The sequence below is a fragment of the Leucopleurus acutus genome (assembly GCF_964270905.1).
Source record: "Leucopleurus acutus genome assembly, chromosome: 2".
Lineage (NCBI taxonomy): Eukaryota > Metazoa > Chordata > Mammalia > Artiodactyla > Delphinidae > Leucopleurus > Leucopleurus acutus.
The window spans coordinates 74,518,704-74,541,196 of record NC_139143.1 but is presented as its reverse complement, the minus strand read 5'-3'; the positions used below and the strand labels follow the sequence as shown (position 1 = coordinate 74,541,196).

The window sequence follows — 22,493 nt, the reverse complement described above, 5'->3', positions numbered from 1 at the left end:
GTAACAAAAGGGGTCCTAACCTCGTTTTAGGTTTAGGGAAAGCCTCCATGAGAAAATGACATTCCATCTGAGACCTGAAGGAGGAGTGGGAAGGGACCCAATGAAGTCACCACTTGCAGAGTAGTTACTATGCCCGTCAATTATACATCAGTCTATAAACATATTAAATTCAGTATAACTACTGTGATTCTGTTTTCAGTGCACTGTTGCTCCTGTAGAATATATTTCAGCTTATAATTTAAATATATATACATCTATATACGAATATCTATCTATCTATCTACTAGAGATTCTTGGGCCTGATCCTTTTGTTTTCTTTTTCTTTCCTACCCCTCCAGCTCTAACCTCCAAAGTGGTAGATAAGTAGAAGGCAAGGTCAGGATTTAGGAAGGCACTGGAGAGGAACAAAGGAAAAATCACTCTTTATCTTCAATATTTTCTTCCTTTTGAAGCTGTCTCTCTCTTTATATATATATATATATATATGATTTTTTTTAAACCCAAATTCTAACAAATGCATATGTATTGAGAGAGAATCCATGTCCATTTACTATGTAGGGAAAGTAGATTTCTAAAGGAAGGAGAGAAAATTCTAGTTTTCCACAGACTGTATCACAATTACAGACATGCCTGGCATGTCATTTGCCTCTCAAGGCAGAAGGTTGGACTGACTATAATCAGTACATCAGGGTCCACCTTTCTAACTTGTTCCCCATCAGGAGACACTTCTTCAATTCATTAGTTTTACTTGCAGACATATTCATGTACTGAATTCATTTCCTTTGACCTAATTTCTATCTATTTCCCTTCCCCTTGAGTATTTCTCCCTACTCCTTTTATGGACTCTAAATTTTCATTCATTAGTCATTGCTTAATACATCGATTTCCATACAATATGCACAAAATGTGATGATTAAGCCTGAAATATATGGTTGTCTTTTTTCAATTTTCCTTCTGTGCATTTTTATTGTCTTCATACCCCTCACAGTTCCCTGAAACTGTGTTCAGTTCTAAAGAAACAGAATGACTAAGTTATAATTAATTGGATTAGGGTCACCAGTGATTCTGAATCCAAACAAGACACTTTGCATTTTAATCCCCTCTCCCTGTACTTAACCTAAAACCATTTTTTATTGATCAACACCTAAAAATACATTGGGAAGTGATGGTAGGTGTGATAAACAATTTTCTCTAGAAACCCAGCTAGAAGAATTACTTTGAAACCACTTGATAATGTTTACCTGGTTAACATCAGATGTATTTTCCCTCTCTCTCTGCCCGTATTTCCCACCATATTTCTGGCACTATTTGTTATCATTTAGTGGCACGGGAGTCAATGGTACATGCTGAAAGAAGAAATAACCCCCGAATTCTCTCTCTATCATTCTTAAAGTTTTCATTGTTTCTTAAACAAAAGGTGTCAGGTAGTCTTTGTTGAAATGAGAAAATTCCCAGGCACTTTCTAGCTACCGGGAAATGACGATAGGAATGAAGGCTTATGAGTGCCCACACAATCAGGTCTAAGATTGTAGACAAAGCAATAAATTCACAGAATAAGTCTGGGCCAATTTATTCTCATTAGCCCCATGTCCCCACAACATGGTGATTCAGGCACTCTGAATCACCCTCTCCACATCTTTGAAAACGGTAGAGATAAAATGCTAGTCCTCAGAAACATTGTTATTTATGACCTGAGGATACATTCCAGGATTCCACAGCAATGTTAACATTTACCATACATTTACCAAGTCGTCCGATACAGAAAATGCACTTGGAAAATAACTTTCCAGTGTATTGAGTCCATTTCCTGGTGTACTGGTTTCATCATTCTCTTGAATCCCATGATGTTATCTCAAGGCTTTTTGTCAATGTACGCACTCTCAATCAAGACTCATAAAGTGGATTTATTATTGGTCTGGGAGATGTTTAAAGCTATTCTTTCTCTCATCTGGATTTTGAGGATTCTCTAGAGGCTCCCTTCCTAGGACCCTCTAACCCCACTCCCCAGATGATTTCTCCTCCTTAACCTCTGGTTTTCTACTGGTCCATTCCTCAGAGACTCTGAGGAATTCGCATTACCCCTGAGGAAGTCCTCTTGGGTCAGAGTCAAATCTACTCTAGGCCAAAGTCTCTATTCTGTGAGGAACACACATGTTTTCTTTGCCTCACATTATTCCCCTGCCCACTCCACACCCCAGTAGAGTCCTCAGTACACAGCCCTGAAAAATCCCTACATTATTCCTTGCTGAGCCCACACAGAGCCTCAAAATACCATTCCACACACATCTTCGGGCATCCTTTTCCTAAGAAGTAGGTGAAACCCACCTGATCTTCTGGTCTGGTGGCAACACTCTGGGTTGTGACCCACATTATAATCCCAGAGTTGGCCCTAATGAGTCATGTCACTTTTGACATCCCTGTAAAATAAAATAACAACCCTGCCAAAGAACAAAATGAAACCACCTATAAAACCACTTTAAAAATAAAAAGAGTATAAGACAAATCCAAGTCCAACTGGTATAAAGGAAAAAAATGCTGAAAAGTAGATTAGCACAAATCTCTTCTCCTAGAGGAAAAATAGTGAAACGTTACTGATAGTTGATAAATACCATTTCATAGTTTACTTTCAAAGCATGGACTCTAGAGTTAAGATTGCCTGGAGGTTGATGCTTACACACCACACTACTACAGTAACTTGGGCAAGTAATCTAACCTCTCCAAGCCTCAGTTGCCACATCTGGTAAGTGGGCTACTAATGGAAACTACCTGACAGGGTGGTTATAAGGGTTAAATAATTCATGGAAAGCTCTTACATGATGTTGAACATAATGATAGCTCAATAAATGCTGACTTTCATCATTATTATTCATGCCCAATTTAAAAGTAATCTTTATCACCATTCAAAACCCAACTCAAATGTTGCCTCATATACAAGGTAGTCTTTATCCAGTACCTCCAACTTGCTGTTGAGGATTTTTAGCATCATAAGAGGAGAGACCACTTTCTCGGTTTTGGTTGGGATAATTTGCTTCTATGGCTATCTTTCCCAGGAGGCTGTTGACGATTTGAGTTCAAGGTTTGAGTTTCATTTATCTTTGCCCTTCTTTTGAAAGCATCCCACCTCCTAGTCTAAATCTGTGGGCCTAACATTTAATAGAGGTTCAAACTGAATAAAATAAGACCCATTGAGACAAAAGTTTCCTCTCAAGTCTCAAAACTGAAGAATACAAACATTAAGGAAAAATAAAATGACTGATTTTGCTATTGCTGTAGTATTTTATTTCATGGGCAAGTTACCTAAGCTCTCTATGTCTCAGTTCCCTTTTCTGAAAAAATACGGATTGTTTTTGCACCTGTTTTTGTAAGTCCTAAAATTATTGAAATCGTTAGGTAAACTAATAAATGCAAAGTGCATAGGACAGTGCCTGGCACATGGTGAATAATAAATGTAAGCTATTGCTTTTATTGTTATAATCGTTGCTTTAAAGGGAATTGTGGCTACCAGTGAGTAAGATGATGATAAATATGAGCCAGAAAAGAGAAGGGAGAAAATTGGAAACCAAAGAAGAGAAGCAGAAGGAGAATGCAAAGACGGAAACAAAAAGAGGAGCCCGGAGCCAGGCTATTCCATTCCCCATGCAAGAGTCCAACTCTCAAGCGTGTCTCAAGGAAATGTTCTGACATTTTGGAACTCCTGGGGCAAAAAGATTCACATAAAAACTTTGCTACTACTGGGTTGTGTTTCATTCTTCGTCTGCTCTTAAAGACAGTCGTGTGGAAGAATTTAATGTCACTGTCTTATTTAAACTCCCATGTGCAACCTGTTTTTGTGTTTAAAAAGCAATACAGCAGTTATGTGCCCCATGGACCTTCAAAAAGAAAACAGATGGTGCCACATATAAAACTGAAGACAAGAACGTAAGGACAACTGCTGTCCTTTCAGAACAGAGTCGAATACACTGGGCTATTAAAAACTAGTTTTCATAGGTTATCAGGTAATGCCTATTAGGTTTTAATAGGTTTAATAGGTGATTATCTTGTAATAACCTATAACAGAATATAATCTGTAAAAAAATGAATCATTCTGTACACAATGCAGTATTGCAAATCAACTATATTTCAATAAAAAAAAGATTTTTAAAAACTGAGGAAAGAAAGAGAGGAATCTTGTGGAAGAGAAGAGATTGAGGAGCAGCTTAACCGTCCTTTTTTTAAGAGGTTTGGTACCAATTGATTTCATTTCCACTCAAGAAAATTTAAGAAAAATGTGGATTTAAGAAATGCTTGGGGAACTGAATCAATATCTTACATTAGCACAAGAGAATGCCAAATATTCCTCATAAATCAGCAAATATGCCATTCCTTGAGGTTAAATGATTTAATTTATCAAATCAAACATGCAATAAGGGATTGTGAAGTTTTAAATATGCATTTTTCAAATGTATCTTTCTTCATTACCTATTCTGCATCAATCACAGCTAATGTCAGAACTATCATGGTTCTGGTTATAGACCGTTAGATTTGCAGATTCAAATAAGAATATCTCATAAGAACTGAGTTGCCAAAGTTTGGCTTAAAAGTTATTCACGGTGCACGAAAGCTGGTGTTGGGGAAATAGGTCAAAAATTGTTTCTTTAGGGCTTCGCTGGTGGCGCAGTGGTTGAGAGTCCACCTGCCGATACAGGGGACACAGGTTCGTGCCCGGGTCCGGGAGGATTCCACGTGCCGCGGAGCGTCTGGGCCCGTGAGCCATGGCCGCTGAGCCTGCGCATCCGGAGCCTGTGCTCCGCAATGGGAGAGGCCACAGCAGTGAGAGGCCCGCGTACCGCAAAAAAAAAAAGTTGTTTCTTTAGGTTGACGGTGTTGGGGTAGAATTACTTGGGCATGCCTGTCATTCCACTAGTCCTCGTCTAGAAATAGCTGGACAGAGGGCAGTAGAGACAAAGTGGCAAGAGACAGACACAGCAAGAGGGAGAGTCATAGAAGCAGAGATAGAGGGCAAAACGGAAAGACAGGAAGAGACAGAGACACAGAACAGAGAAACAGAGGCAGAGGGAGGGAGAAGCTGTCTTATTCGCTCATGGCATCACCTCCCATAGAGCATGGCACTCTTTTGTTTCTGTGAGATCTCTGTATCCATACCAGAAACCCTCTTTTTCATTCATGCTAGTTTGAATGGATAGATATCTTCTCAAGGAAAGAATTTTGACTAGAACAGTTATCAAATGCTTTTCCATTTATTGCTTGGGGAAATCACCCAAGTCTTAAAAGTGTTAATTACTTAAAAGGATAATGATGTGGAACTTAAGAACACACATGTATATACACAGACATATACTATATATATAACATATATAGTATATATAATTTTAAATTATATCTAATTAAATAAAACATTGTGAATTTTATATATATTTACACACACATGCATATACATACTTCCCCTCTAAGAAGCAGAAAATATTACTGTGAGACTCTCAGGCCTCAAGTTCACATCATGAAAATCATCTATTTGCAAGCTGAAGAACTTCAGTCCCTCAACAAATGCTAAGGTGTTAACACAAACTGCCTCTGGCTTAACTTATAGTTAAGTTCTCCTGAAAGCCTGAAATATATGAACATGTGGCCCTAAGGATTAGTATGACTGAAAAGGATTTTATATGGCCACATAAATATATATCCTTCTCTTTAATGGTTTTAAAAACATGGAAATGGTTCTGCTAATTCTCAGGTTTGTCGACAATAAATACCTGTACCCAGGGTACTTAGAATTCATAATATATAATATGTCATCTGTCAGGTTGCTACTGGCCCTAAAACCACTGTGTAACACAATAAATAAGTCAATTGATAAACATAAATATTTTTCTCCTAGTTGTCTTCATGGAATTTCTGTGTCCTAGAAGAATAATGAAATCATTCATTAACCCAGTTATTCAATAAGCATTCGTGGAACACTTTATATGTATCAGGACTGGGTACTCTGTTTAACACAAGAAATAAAAAGAAAATAAAAAATGGATAATACTGAGAAAGTTCCAAATCAGAGGCTTTGGTGTTCTGCCTCCAAATATAAGATATGGATTCTGTCACAGGTAAGCAGATTAACTCACCAAAACAAGAAATAAAAAACGTTTGTATACAATTCAACATACATTCTTTGCTATGTAGCCTGTGTCTATTAATCTTGATGGTCCTGTGGGAAATATTTTTTAAATTCTTATTTTTGCAAAGCATTTAACAAAGTTTCATATTCCATCTTGTGATGAAAATGGAAAAATATGAGTTAGATATCTTACATTGAATCCTATTTTTAGAGTAAACGATTCAACAAATATTTGTTTTCCTATTACTGTGCACTTCCTGTTATGAAATTATCCAGAAGAAAAAGACTAAATCCTGGCTGTCAATGAGTTTATAATCTGTCATAGGAGGGAGACGGCTATGATCAGAGTACAATGTAGCAAGTAACAGCGGCATAAAAATGTGCAGACAAATTGCACTGGAACCTCAGAGGGAGGATAAATCATTCCGGACGGTCAAGGAAGACTAGGCATTTAGTATTTAGATTTGCTTTTATAGGAGAGGAGAATTTCAACAGACAGAGATATGAATACAAATTATTCCAGCCAAAGGGAATACATGTAGAAATCCTATAGGGAGGGGAGAACAGTTCAATTTGACTGCAGTCCAGCCGTATCATCATTATTATGGAGAATCCTAAACATTGGAAATTTGAACTTGATACTTTAGGCCTGGGAATCAGTAAGGATTTTGTATTGGGGAAAGGCAAACGGTGCTCAGGTATATTGGTATTAGCTTGGAGAGGAGTTCTTACTGGCACTTTTTTCATGTCTTGAATGGAGATATAAAAGGCCTGCTGCCAGAAGAGGAAACTGTGGTTAGGGGAGGTTAGCAACCCATGGCGGGTTACAGAAGCAATGAATAGCAGTTTGAACGGGGACATATACCCAATCCATTCCTCATAGTACAGTGATATGTACCCTGCTACACCGAATCCACAGCAAGCCATTATGAGGCCAAGCTGGAAGAGGCAGTATCTCTATTTTACCGATGAAAATTTTAAGATCTACACAGATCAAGCCACTAGCTCCGCTCACACAAGTAAGCAGGACAGATGGGAATACAACCTGCACTCAGGAGTACTCAGGACACCTTATTTGCACATTCTCCCACCATGAGCTAGATAACTACACTCCCCTGGCATTCTTCCAAAATTGAAGAAACGTCAAAATTGGGGGAGAAGGACAGGGGCAGCCTAAAGCGCTTTTTTTTGCCTCTGTCCTTCCCCTGACCTTTATAAAGATAATTCAGACTTACAGTTGTTCTGCAAGAGTTTGTCCAGGGAATCACGCCACTGCAGGGCCTTGTCCAATGAGGGTCTAAATCAAGTATTAAGAAAGAAAAAGGAGACAGCCATAAGAAGGGAGTTAATCACATACACCAACAATGACTTGGATTTGCTTTTCTTTGAAATGTTACAGTTGATGACCCATTCTCAGGACAAGGGAGTTAGAGCTGTTTTATTCTGAACAAGTGGGTATGATGAGCTGGGTTTGCTTGCCTACGTCTATCTTGCATATTTTCATCTCTTGTTGAACAATTGGGTTAGGCCTCTCCCTTTTCAGAAGGGCCTATTTGTCATGAAGCCACGTCTTGATATTCTTGTGTATCCCATAACAGTGCCTCCAATTGTGGTCTTTTTTTCCAAAAGTAACTGAATAAAATCCAGTTGTCCCATTATAGGACTTGAACTCATGTTCCCTGCTTCACTAGTGCTGCACTTTAAACACCAACTTAATCCGCAAAGGGCGTCAGATTCCATATCCACAGCCCTTCACCACCTTATTGGGATTGATGGAAGATGCAGGGTGTGAAGCTGCCTCGTGTTGGGAATGTGCTCACAGGAAGTCTACATTTTAAAAACTCTGGGTGCATTTTCCTGCCTAATTAGAACAGGATAATTTTTTTTTTAAGATTTATTCTTTCTGAGAAGAGTTGTTAGACACCGTGCAAAGGAATGTTGTACCCAAATGCTCAGGATGCTGAAGGTACTAGTCAACACATAATTCCCCCTTAGGCTGTTTTTATTTTAACGTTTATATATGCAGAAACCCTGCAGCTCTTTCGTTTTAACTACCAATTTTTCTTTCACAGCAGAATTGTGTCAAGGTGGGCTGGTATTGTCTGGGAAAAATGGCTGACTGTGCTCTCCCAGGGCTCCCCCCTCAGCCCCGGCTCTCACTCTTGTGTTACAATGTGAGTTCTTCGTTGTCAAATCAAAACAGCCTAACAAGGCATTTATTAGAACATTAAGGCCAATGAAGGTGTTTTTCCTAAATTGGAATTTCCTTAGCTCTTAACTTGTTGATCAGCTGTTCAGACAACCCAGGAAAATTCCTGCTTCTGCCTTTTAAAAAAACAATATCTTAGGGCTTTAATTCTTTAGGTTATCAGTGAGATTGATAAGAGTTGCTGATTCTCCTTTTCGTTTTGCTTTTGAGGCTCAGAGTCAGCCTCACTTTATCTATGTAAGGAGTGCAGGATGGCAGTAGATTTTTTGGCTAAAATGCTGTGACTAATTCCTTCCATTCTCTATTCCTCACTGTGGAGCATGTGCAGATTTTGAGTCTTAATTATACGACTTTCCATAAAGTTTTATGCTTTTACTATTTGAAGGTTAAAACATGCCAATACTGAGACTAACAAACCTGGTGGAATAATCTTAAGTGGTTTCATTTTCCTGGCTAGAAACATATGTATCATAGATCAAAAACTCAACACTAATTCCTTGGAAATTTATTTTTAATGAGTGAACTACCTTCTCTCCTCCCGTTTTCTTCTGGTTAGTGTAAAGGAACACGGAGGAGAAATGACATGAGGAAGGAATTACAAGCATGCCCATATATTTTTCTGCCTCATTTTATTTCTAACAAAAAAAAGAGCTATTTTCTAGAGGTCAGTAACTCCTTTTGGCTCTTCTATATTACTTCATGCTGAGAATTTTTCCTATGTATATATTATTTTGTACCAACGTTTTTAGCACAGTCTTACGAATCTTAATTTCTTCACTACAGTGGGTTCCATGTTGTACATATGACACCCGCCAAGTCTTTATTGTTGACAGAAACAACAAGACATTAAATAATTGAACAAAAGAAACAGAGCAAGGGGAAGGCTGAATCGCCTTCTGATTTTGTAAATACCCCTCGTAAAATGAAATCACCTTCCTGCCTTCCATTTCCTCTGGCTAGTATGGAGGGGCACAGGAAGAAGAAATGGCAAGAGCAGGTGCACCGAACTTAAGCATGTTACCAGATCCAAGCTGTCCCAAATGGTCTTGTTAGAACCAGACTAATGGTCACAATCAGCAGTGCCTCACAGCCAAGATTAAATTCCTGAAAAGGATATGTGCAGAACCCGCTTGGGGGTAATATTAGTCCAAATTGTTTCAAGGACACAATCGAGCAGAACACATCCTCCACACCTCGAAGCCCAGTATTCTGATTCCCAGCCTAGGAGGTGCCACAGGTTCATCCCGTCCTGATTCTCAGAATCTGCCATTAAGTCTGAATTCTTTGAAATGAGATAGATGCAGATCTAAATGACCAATAAGTGTCCTGGTTTGCAAGGTCGTAGCTGCCCACAGGGAGTGAGCATGGAGTTTCTGTGTGTGGGTGTGGAGGGAAAGAGGAACCCAGTTCCAATGAAAGGCAAAATAAACATTTATAGAGATGATTAACTGTTTTATAATGGCCAGTGTAAATGCCACTTGGTCCAGGAAGTGATGATCTCAGCTGGAAGTGTTCTCTCCCTCTTTACTGTACTCTTACCACATTTACATCTTGAATCTCCTACAAGGCAATGATGCACTCACTGCCTGGAGGTATAGCTTGTCAGCCATGGAGAACTGTTCCCATTCTACCCTGTCCGACAGTGCGTTCCCTGCAGCGTTCATCTACCCAGTAATATGCATGTCAGATTAATGTGTAAATTAATAACGGTTCAGTTTGCTCAGAGTTAGTCTGGTTGATGAAAGCCACAAATAACCCAACACTTAGAGTACAGAAGTTTTAGCCCCATGAACCATGACTACAGCTATAAGCAACTCTGGCATTTACTAGCTCTCACCTTGGGAGATTATTTTAACCTCTCTAAGCACCGGTGGTTTTCTTTTTTGTTTTCTTCCTTTTTAAAAATATCTACACAGTCCCTGGCATACATTTAAACACTCCTGATGATGTTTTCACATGCTCTTGCCCTTGACAAGGAAAGTGAAATCCAAGTTATTTATTGGCACTTAAGTGCCTGTTCAGTTCTCCCTTCCTTCCTGCAACGTGTCTGCTCATGTCCAGTCTCAAGTTCATGGACATTTATTGAGCCCTCCCCCCAGGGCCAACAGTGACTTGCGCACCATGGATGGGAATGCAGATAAATACACCTGCCACTTTTTTTGTTTTTGTTTTTGTTTTAACATCTTTATTGGGGTATAATTGCTTTACAATGGTGTGGTAGTTTCTGCTTTATAACAAAGTGAATCAGTTATACATATACATATGTTCCCATATCTCTTCCCTCTTGCATCTCCCTCCCTCCCACCCTCCCTATCCCACCCCTCCAGGCGGTCACAAAGCACTGAGCTGATCTCCCTATGCTATGCGGCTGCTTCCCACTAGCTATCTACCTTACGTTTGTTAGCGTATATATGTCCATGCCTCTCTCACGCTTTGTCACAGCTTACCCTTCCCCATCCCCATATCTTCAAGTCCATTCTCTAGTAGATCTGCGTCTTTATTCCTGTCTTACCCCTAGGTTCTTCATGACATACTTTTTCTTAAATTCCATATATATGTGTTAGCATATGGTATTTGTCTTTCTCTTTCTGACTTACTTCACTCTGTATGACAGACTCTAGGTCTATCCAGCTCATTACAAATAGCTCGATTTCGTTTCTTTTTATGGCTGAGTAATATTCCATTGTATATATGTGCCACATCTTCTTTATCCATTCATCAAATGATGGGCACTTAGGTTGTTTCCATCTCCGGGCTATTGTAAATAGAGCTGCAGTGAACATTTTGGTACATGACTCTTTTTGAATTATGGTTTTCTCAGGGTATATGCCCAGTAGTGGGATTGCTGGGTCATATGGTAGTTCTATTTGTAGTTTTTTAAGGAACTTCCATACTGTTCTCCATAGTGGCTGTACCAATTCACATTCCCACCAGCCACTTTTTGATGTCTATCCATGGGCCAAACATTGTGCATCCATCTTTAATCCGCACAGTAAGGCTCACTCTGCAGTGTACCAGGCCGGAGTGTATGTAGGCCAACAGTTTGTAGTGGTTCTCCCCCGTGCACAGGCTAGGGACTGTTTATGTGTGGAGGTCATTCTAGAGTTATAAAGTGGCAAAACAACAGCAACAACAAAAGATAGTTAAAATTAGTGACATCAACAGAGAGTAAATGAACATCTAGAATATAAAATAAACTATAAAAATATCTACACCAGCTCTTGAGTATTTTGCAATTGATTATATTATGAGCCATGATAATAGTTACTGTAAACTAAATTTACATGGTCTTGTAACATCTTTATTTTTCATTATGAGGACCTATGGCAGAGCCTTAGGGAATGCTCACATATAGAAGGTGGACAAAAGTGAGAGCCCTTAGAGAGAGAGAAGGCAGTGGGAGAATTCAAAATTAGAAGTTAAGGTGGAGAGTTTTAGGGTGGCCAACTGGTGAGCAGAGTCAAATGCTGTCCATGAGTCAGGAGTTAGCCCTTGGTGATGATGGTTTCAGTTAGGTAGTAAGGTTTAGACCCAACAAAAGGAGTTAAAGAAGAAATTGAAAGCAGTGACTTTCCATTTCTAGAGTTTTCCAGCGTAAGCAAGAGGAAGAGATATGAGTAGAAGGGGTGAGGGGCTGGGAGGGTGTTTTTCAGAGTGGAATATGGTACTTGTTTGTTCTAGTGGAAGAGGGTCTAGAGGGAAAAAGAACAGTTAAGAATACTAAAATGGTAACAGAGGCTAGCCTTGGGTGGTAGGGATATAGGCAACTTTTTTCTATTTTTTTAAATGGTTCAATTTTTTTCCTAACGAGAAGAATAAAAATATATTTTAAAAAGAGAAAATGCTTTTTTAAAAAGGGATTGCTTTTTTTAAAAAGATGAGAGGAGTTAAAAATACCTTCCATCCGGAGAAGGTCTATTTTCTCCTCTGAGATTTATTTTCTTCTCCTTGAGAAGAACGTGGGTAAAAAAAATACAGAGAAACTTTTAAGTGAGGAGAAGCGAGATCAGCTGAGTTCCTGCAGAACACAGTCTTCTCCTGCTTGTTAAAAAGCATGGAAATTTGCCAAATATGAGTGAAATGGGGTTTATGAGTTTGGAAGAGGATAAGAAAGATTTGTAATGGTCACTGTTAAAAATGCAGTAGAGATGCACAAATATTCTCTAGGGATAAGAAAGATTTTTCCAAAACAATTCAAACTTCCGGACGAAAAAGGGGGCTAGAAGACAAGAGAAGAAAATAATCCAATGAGTGTCAGCCCCAAGTTATCTTCCAAAACTGCTTCTCTCCAAATCCTTGTTAAGCCAAATAGTTCAAGTGTCTGTGTGGGATATTAAAGCAGAGAATCAAAGGAGGAAATGTAGCACTGTATTTATTTTTTAAAAGTTAATTCCAACAGATCAATAACCACCACAATGTTTATTTCAAAATAGACTTTTTGATCTTTTGCTATTATGAAATGTGGTTCTTATTCTCTCCCAGTACCTGGTGCCTGCCACTCCACATTGAATTAACTTCCCTTTTCTAAGCACAGAAAACTCAATTATGCCTCATTTCCGGTTTGGGATCACTTTGAAGTAATATAAGGAGAGTGGAAACATCCACTTAGATTGATGAAAAAAATTTAAAAGGAATAACCTGTCTCTCTATCCCCCAACCAATCCAGCTATATTAATTTGAAGGTCATTTGGAGAAAAGATTGGCCAATTTATACAAATATTAAATTTTAAAAGAAATGGAGATTAAAAGGGATTCCTATATTTTTACCACACTTCTGTGATCTCTTCAAAGCTTTTAGGTAGTAGAGTGAAGGGGTTTGAATACATTTGGCTTTTCTTCTTCCCACTTTCCTTTCTTGATTTTAGTGGTGTCTCTGTTTTAAAGGGAAGATGGAGTGTATCTGTCTAGTCAATGTCGGGCTGTGTAGCTAGTGGAACAACGGTAAACACCATGAATGCTGTGAGTATTGTTATTAAGTTAGAGTAATGCCAATGAAATTGTGGGCTATGTTCACTGCCATAACATCGTGAATATTGAGAATTATAGCTTCCCTCCATGCCTAACTTGATAGAAGTATGTTGGTACGTGGTTAGGGACTGCAGGAGTCCTGTCAGGACTATTAATTTATGGACTGGGGAAAAATTGCTTGACGTGCATTAAATAGGAGTATCTGGTCAAATATTCATTCCTCCACCAGGGAACAGTCCTCTGCTCCTCTTTTAGACCTTGAAGGGACAATATCTTGGAGAAGAAACCTTTAGGCTTAATAGTCTGCCTTGAACTTAGCCTCTTTTTGAGGGAAATGTCACCACTTGTATCTCCCTGCTGAGGAAGTAGCCCTCAAGATATTTCCTGAGCAGGTGAGCATCCAGGGATCATAATTAATTGGATCAGCGATGCTCACCTGACCCAAGGACAGCAAGTGAGCAGGTATCTTTAACCACACTTCTGTGTGATGAGGTGGCTGGTGCCATTTTATAAGACACGGCCTGTTTCTCCAATGATGTCCCAATATGTGGCCTTATCTCCATTTTTTAAGCATCCTGCCAGTAAGCAATATTATGCTCCATACACGAGAGAGTGAAAAAAAATCCTATTCACAAACCAAGTCTCTGAGTACTCTTATGATCTTCAGTGAGTCACTGAAGGGGGGAGTTCTACAGAGGAAGGATGGTGCTATACACTTGAAGAATAGCCATCCTCTGGAGGAAACGAGTGGAATCCATAATCATGACTCACTTCTGGGTCTTGGCTGGTTTCTCCGCCTTCTCAGGGTATGGAATGACAAGGTCAGCAGCAGACTCCGGCTTCTGGAGGAGAATTCCCAACTTGATCTTAATCTCCTTGGCCCTGAAAGAAGAGATGTATGAGGGGGAAATGGACAGCATATTAGCATAAAGATCTAAAAAAGGGATTTCATTCTGTGCCAAAGAAACAAAAATGAGCAAAACCCCATTTCACTGTTGTGGCAGAAAGAATACTAATGTAGAAATTGGGACACATGAGTTCTAATAACATTTATCATGCTCTTAACATGTCCCTGGCTAATATGCATTATCTCATTTTAATCTTAATTATTGTTTTATATGTATTCTTTCATGTTATATATGGCAGATACTATAGTAGTCCTATTTTACAGGTGAAGAAACTAATGACAAGAGAATTCAAATAACTTACTTAAGGTAACCCAGCCAGTATGTGGTGGAAATGGACTTGACCCCAAGCTGTCTGACTTTAAGTTCACAGGTGGAACTCACTGTATTGCCTACCAGTCTTCTGAGGTCTCCGGTCCCAGCTCTGCCATTAATTAGACATATAATGTTTGAAAAAATAATCATGTTTTATTGCCAGACCTCCGTTGCCTCATCTGTAAGATGACAGAGTTAACCTAGATGTTTTTTTCAGTCATTTACACCTATAAAATTAAATTATTCTGCTTGATGATTACTTCTCTGTAAACTGTTCTTCTTTTATACGGATTTGACTTTTTTCCAACCCCTTGCCCATTGTTCCACAATGCCTATTGTAGTATCTTACACGCAGTAAGCCTTCAATAGATGAGTATTAATTACCAACAGACTGACAGAATCGTATTACTCCTTTCTATCTTCAACATTTTAGTGAACAGACATGGTCAGAATTCTGGGCACTTCTCCACCCTAGAATGCAACTGTTTTCATGCCCAGTTCAAAACTAATCTCCTAAGTTACCCATCATTTTATCACAAGTCGGAATTCAAAAACACCAAGCAAATCTTAAGCATTAATCCATAAGACAAGCCATTGTATACTGAGAGACCCAAAAAGCTGTCCTTTCACTGTCCCCTTGGCACTTCCTACATGCTTTTAAGATAGGGCTTATCATACTGCATTATGGTTACTGATTTATGTGTCTGTTTTCCAAGCTGGATATAAGAACTTTTTGCAGGTGGGAATTTAGTCTTAAATACCTTTTCAACCCTGTGCATAGCACAAAGCTTGGCAGCATAGTCAATATTCAAAAATATTTGCCAAAGTGAACTAAAAATATCTTGATTTTTGTTCCTCACAAATCTGCCGACATTTATTTCCCAGTCAATGCTGATCATAACCGAAGCCTTACAGAGCTGTGTCGGGATTAGGATATCATGCTGTTGCCAGATAGAGTTTTGTTACTATAAACACACTTTCCTCATCCATTCACACGGAGACAGTGAGGAGACAATTTAAATAAATAAAATGTGTGACGTTAGCAATTATGGATATTAGGGAGAAAAAGTTAAGGACATATACTGTATAACTTAAAAAAACATAAATATTCAATCATATCGTAGGTTTCTTTAGTATAGTAAAGTTATTTTGAAACTCTGATTTAGAATTAGTAACCTCCAAAATGTCTTTTCCTTTTCGTTTCTTCCTGCCTCTGTTCTCTCCCTAGGGCCCGCTCTCCAGCTTAAGACAACTCAGGTACCACATTACAGCAGATCAAGCTCCGCTGAGCACATTACAGCTGAAACAGAATGTTCTGCTGAGGGAGCTTATATAAAACATGAGAATAAGAATAAGTGTACTTTGATTCCAGGCTCTGCAATTTGCTTAAACTATCTAATGTTAAGTTTTCTCACCTAGAAAGTGGGACTGATAAAATAGTACATACTTATACAATTTTTGTGATGATTAAATATGTTAATGCATGTGAATCACTTAAAGCAGAAGTTGACATATAATACTGCTTCTTCCAAGTTAGTTCTAACTGCATAATAATTTTTTTCCAGCCAAACTCAAGCCATGTTCCCTAGCTTTGACTACCAAATTAAAACATTCAGAAATTTCCCACATGTTACTAAGAATTCATACACCCACTGCCTCCCATATTCTACCTCTGGAGACAAGAACTGTCAACTTTATATTTATCTGAAGGATGAAGAAAACAGTATTTGGCGGGGGGGGGGGGGGGGGGGGGGAAATGCATGCAATACATGTGGCTACGCTCTGCTGGCCAGTGTATAGTACTACAGCCAGAAGCAGCAGGTTCATCTTTTCCATCAAGACACGCTATCCCACCCAGAACTTGAAGAACTCCATCCATAATACCTCTTCTGCTAGCTCTACATGCCCCTCAGTTCCTGCCCATAAGGGGAAGTCGTGAAGCAACTGTTTGAGTTTCACTTGACCCAATAGTTCACTCACCAATATGTAGCTAAAGATTATCTAATGAATGTCTAATGAATGTTTCTCTTGTGCTTGGTATTTTGGTTGGTTCTTTAGATTTTTGTTTTGCATTTTTCCCCCCCATCTCAATTTCTGTTTCTTTTTTCTTTTCCTCTTTTGCTCCATTTGAGCCATTTGCTTTTGTAAAAGGCGGAGAGATATTTGTGATTGATTGCCTACTGAAAGAGTAAGTTGGACATGAACAGGTTATTGAATGAAGGGGTTGTGCATTTTAAAATTTCGTTTATTCATACTACTTTACTCCTTGATCATGTTACTGTGTCATCAGTACACAGTAAACAGACAAACACTCACAGGGTTTTGTCTTTGCCTGCAGGGTACTTATAGCCTATTGAAGTCTCAACCTTGTGAGCAATCACAAGCAGGTATTAGCAGCATCTCTCTGGGCATCCAGTGTCCACAAAGGTGAACAGCAGAGCACGGGGGGAGGACCCCAATGTCCACAAGGGTGAGTCAGTGGGGCTTCTCAGAAGAGGCAGGGGTAGAATAGCAGTTAGCCAGGTAGACAAGAAAAGGCTGGGACTTCTGGGTAGGAAGAGGATAATGTGCATATCATTTGAAGGGATGCAAAAGTGGTTCTGCATTGCCTGAGTGTAAAGTGTGACTGGAGGGAGAAGAATGCCATGTTAGATGAAGCCTGCTCACTCTGCCTCCCCTTCCTGATGGAAGGGTGGATGATGGAGGACCTCTGTATAGTATGCAGCCTTCAGCAAATTTGGTATGATAACCAAAAAGAGGTAAAACTATTGAAAGGTGCCTTCAAAGACTGTCTCTACATGAAGAAGTGGCAGCCTGTCTTACAAATCTATTTCAAATTTTTCTTTTGCTAATTCTTTCAGGATGCATTTTCCCATGAAAACACTGTCTATACAGGGTGGTTAAATTCTCCAAGACATCCCACAAAAGACTTTTAAAACCAGAATGAACCAGAATCCTCGTATAATTTTATCTATATCACTATTTAAATTGTCTTTTTGTGGGATAATCTAGAAATCAACCATTTATAACACTGCCCATAGAAAATCAGATTTCACTTCCTCAAAGTAGAGAAACATGCCAGAACACCAGATTACTCTTTTCCTCATACTTGCCCTGCGGATGTAAGGGAGAAAGGAAATGCAGTGCTTCAGAAAATACTTCTCTCTATGGTTTAGTATAGGCTCAAACATAGGACGTTAAAATGTTAACGCACATAAGTCGGGAAGACCATTCGGTTGAATTAGGAGTTTGACAGCATATAGGGAGTGAATAACATTATTGTCTCTCTTATAAAACAGTGAATGTTTAAAAGCTGAAGAGTTGACCAGTGCTGAGATTGAAACTACTTGAAACATTATACTCTTTGCGTAGGAATAAACTGTGTTACTACGTTTGTTTTTCTCCTTAAGAGTTCCTGGAATAATCTTTCATTCCCCCCTCTCCCCTTCCTCCCCACCATACGGACATATCCAAATATGGGAATGAAAAAAGAAACAACAACAAATGGAAAATCAAGCAAAACAAAAGCTCAAAGCTTCCATTTTATTTTCTCCTTTAAAAATAAGCTTGAATGTATCTGACATTCATTTAATGTCAAAAACAAACCCATCCAGAGAAGAAAACTTCTTAATGTGTTTATGATTTCAACTCAGTCCTTGGCTCTGTTTGACCACCCACCAGGCAGTTTTCCTGGCTATATTACATTAATGCCTGTTAACAAGAAATGATTCGTATCTCTTCTCATCACACCCCCAACCCTGTTATCCTTTGGTTTTACAAAGAAAAACTTGTTTTGAAATAAAATCATTGGAAATGCCTGGGTGAAATTTTAATTAAGGGTTCAGAGGAAGATAATCCTTTCACTAGATGCCTCACATTAGTGATTTCAACCTGAAAAGAGTTTGAATAATTGTAGGGTTGTGCAATTTTAAATCTGTGCCCTGTGTGGGTATGCTTTCAAAAGGCCCTGGACCACCACTGTCCTTCCAACTAATTGGTGAATTGAGTGAAAATTATTACCTTAGAGTGAATAAGTGTGGAAAACAGTACAAGCAATCACTAAAACAAACACATAGCAGAATTTTTCAAAATACAATTATATTCAAGTAAAATTTATCAGTAACCAGCTATATATAAAGTCCTGTGCTAGGTGTTTCAAGGATTACAAAGATGTTCCTTGCTTCAGAGACACGTGGAACTAAGGAAATGTAGGACATATACATGTAAACTATATGCTAGATATTTTTCTACTCATTGATAAAAGTGGAGGGGATATATTAATAAAAGAACATAGACCCTAGCCTCAAGGAGCTCAAACGTGATAACATGAAGATAGTGTAATAGGAGACACATGCTTTAACAGCTGCCCCTACTATATTCGCAGAGGCCTCTGTATTTTTCCTTCATGGTCCTTATCAATTTGCATTATGTCTCTGTGTATTTATTTGAGTCCTGTCTGTCTCTCCCATTAGAATGTCAGGTCCCCGAGAGCAGGGTCAATATCTGTTTTGTTCACAGCTCCAGTCTCAGCACTTAGCCCAGGGCCTGGCACTTAACAGACATGCAATAAATGTTTACTATATAAATTGATGAATCAGCAAACGAATGAATGAATTGAATTGCTAGGTTATAGTAAAACTGCATTTTGGGGCGGGTGGGTGAAATATTGGGGTGTAGCACCAAATAAGCCATCGAGGACTTAGATGTCTCTGATTTGGTTAACTGCAGAGAGGTAGTGTCATTAAATGACTGCAAGGACTCTGACTGAACTCGATTTCTGTCTGTTAGAGAAGTTGGAAATAGACGAATGGGGGCTGAAACGGAGTATGCTCTTCAGTCCCTCACACCAGATAGGACACACTCTGATGAGAGGAGGCAGGGAGGGTAATTACAATCACTCAGTCTAATCAGAATCCATCATGAGATCAAAATTTATCAGGATTTACTTAAACAAAAGTATTCCTGAGGCACAGACTAGTTCTGAGATTGGACATATGTCGGGAACAGCCAGGAAGGAAGACAGGATGGAGAAAAATTGGGAAGTATAGGACAGGGTATTTAGGACACATTTCTGAAAGAGGTGTTCCAACCTGTCCCCTGTCAAGGACAATCCAGTTTAAATCCAATGCAACTTAAATCTGTGTTGCAGATGCCCCCTGCCGGACATGGGAAATTGTGAGCCTCAGTGAAAAAGAGCAGATCTGTTCCAGGCTGCTGCCTTCTGAAGAAATACCACAAACCTTGCTTCTACAGGAGCAAAAAGGACATGCCTTCTCTTGGCTCCAAAAAGTGTGATAAATACCCATTAAAGATAAATAAAAGTTCCTAAAACACTTGTTAGCAACAAGATTCCACAGCTGGAGAGTACTACAGCCGGATCTGAAAAGCAGAGGAAGAAATGAGCTTTCTAAGTTCTTTCAGCCAAGATCTGAGTCACGTAGACAGAACCCCAGCAGATGCTCATGGAGAGAAGGGAGCCCAGAGGACTTATGTCCACTGTGCTGGACCCATCTAGAGAGATTCATTTGGTTCAAGAGTGGAAAAGCCTTCTTGTTGACTGCTCATTGAAAACTTGAGATCGATGGAGTTTGTTACTGATAGATGGCTCATGAGACACAGGGGTGATCTTGAAAACCCTTAGTAGAGTATAAGGAAACATCTGTGGAAAATCAGGTCAATTCTAGAACTGAAATTCTCAACTCTCCAGGATCCTCCATGCATGGCCCCTGAAATTCAAGACTGACTCTCAAGTGCAGGGGGAAGTCCCTCCAGGGTCATTTTGGTGGACAGAGAATGTATGAGTTTGGCATCTACCATTTTCCTGAATTAACCTTCTACTTGAACCAAAGAAAGTCCACCCATTGCTTATGTTTTAGCAGAAAATGAAAAAGTAGTTTACTAATGCAATGTGATACCATGTTAAAGTCTGTATTTTTTTATCTGACACATATTAATATATGATACATTATGGAAAATGACTCTAGGTTAGTTAATATGAAATACTCCTCAGTGGTCCAAATGATAGAAAGATGAAGAAAATGCTAAAGAATATATGGTATTATTATTATTCATGCATTAGGATATAATGCCAGAAATGACAGCTCTGTTTCCAAACACAATTGAATCATTCCCTGGTAGAGCTTTAGGTTTTCACTTATATTAATCATGAATTAAATAACAAGCCATGTCAAGCTGTAAGATGGCTGAAAAAAATGGAATTGATGAGGACTTCCCTGGTGGTGCAGTGGTTAAGAATCCACCTGCCAGTGCAGGGGACACAGGTTCGATCCCCGGGCCAGGAAGATAGCACATGTCACAGAGCGACTAAGCCCGTGCGCCACAACTACTGAGCCCACGTGCCACAACTACTGAAGCCCGCGTGCCTAGAGCCCATACTCCACAACAAGAGAAGCCACCGCAATGAGAAGCCCGCATACCGCAACGAAGAGTAGCCCCCGCTCGCTGCAACTAGAGAAAACTGCATGCAGCAATGAAGATCCAACACAGCCAAAAATAAAAATAAATTCATTTTAAAACAACGGAATTGACAATGTCAGTTGTGTCAAATGTGTGCATAGAAGTCACTTTTGTCTATTATAACCTTACAACACAGTATTTTCTAACCTCTTCTTTCAGTAAGTTTTCTTAATGATAGCTATTTTCATTATGTTCAAGCTCTTACCTCAACTACCCCAGGTTGATTCATCACCAGGGCCCCTCACAGGCAACCTGCTGTAAAAGACTAAGGATTCCGTCTACAAGTTTACTGACTTGGTTTCATAGGATCACAGTTGAGATTGAAAAGACTGGCCTCAATAGCTTCTCCTCTTGCTCACTTATTTTTTCAACAAATTAAAAGTATGCTTATTAAATGCTTGCCATGTGCCGTAGACTATTACAGGTTTTGAAATCCCCAGTGAAACAAAAAGACAAGATCCTCTCATGGAGTTTATATTTCAGTTGGGCAAGACAAACACAAAATAAGGAATCCAAACAATGAAATGAAAAATTTCAGCTGCTTGTAATTGCTACAGTGTGACACTGGGTAAGCGTTAGCTTCAGCTACTTGTTCTAATCACAGTGGCAGTCAGCAGGCTTGTGAAAAAGGCCCCACTCCAGAGGTGGCTGCTGTTAAGTGCCTCAGCTGTCTTTATAGAGAGCAATCCCAGTTGCTTTGTCAATTAGCAGAGCACGTTAGAAGTGAGTTTTTACATGTAGGTTTGTTCAATAGGGAATGGGCTCTCTCCAGTCATAATAATGATATTCAAGTCATTTGTGCTAGAGACACTATTGTGCAAACTCACACCTACTCCATAGAAATGTTGTAAGAATGTAAACAGTTCTTTACTCTTAGAGATGGCACCTGTGGCTCGATCCCTAAGTAGTCCTATATCTAGACCTTGATACAGAGATTTCTTTTTGCCTGATACCAGCTACAAAGGTATTAGAATCCAACCTCAGAATATTTGTGCCAGAGTAAAATTTTCCTACACGTTATAGTCGGAGCACAAAGAATTGTGCCTTTATTGAGATTACAGAGCCAGTTGTATAAATATTTTGCGCCAACTTGTTAGTAACTATCTGCCTAAGTAAGTATGGAACAATTGGGTTTCATTATATATATGGTGGTCTTGCTTTCACTAGCTGGTAGTGAAGTTGTGGAGAAATAACTAACCATCACCCACCACTAACCATTAATAACTACAGTTATCTACCAAAAAGAACCTAAGAGTTGGATGTGAATAAATTAGTTTAGGCTACTTTTCAATAGCCACTTACAATCTATGGGACCTTATGCAAGCTATATAATGTCTCTTGGCCTCAGTTCCGTCATTTGTAAAATGAAGATACAATTAGTTCCTGCTGTAAAAAGTTTCCGGGTGGAGTGCATGAGATGATGCATGTAAAAGTTAGCCCGGTGTTTGGCACGTAAATAGCATGTCATACATGGTCACCATCATCATCATATCTACTTATTTAATACTATCTT

The 22,493-nt window shown here is 39.1% G+C and overlaps 1 protein-coding gene across 1 annotated transcript in view; it reads right to left on the bottom strand.

The window, feature by feature from the left end:
• Nucleotides 1-22,493, bottom strand: part of RGS5 (regulator of G protein signaling 5) — a 48,044-nt gene that overhangs the window by 5,428 nt on the left and 20,123 nt on the right. The window contains exons 2-3 of the mRNA XM_082865760.1: nucleotides 14,055-14,165; nucleotides 7,342-7,403 (exon numbers count right to left, since the gene is read on the bottom strand). Of these exons, the coding sequence (XP_082721886.1) occupies nucleotides 7,342-7,403; nucleotides 14,055-14,165 (173 nt within the window). The remainder of the gene's footprint in view (nucleotides 1-7,341; nucleotides 7,404-14,054; nucleotides 14,166-22,493) is intronic.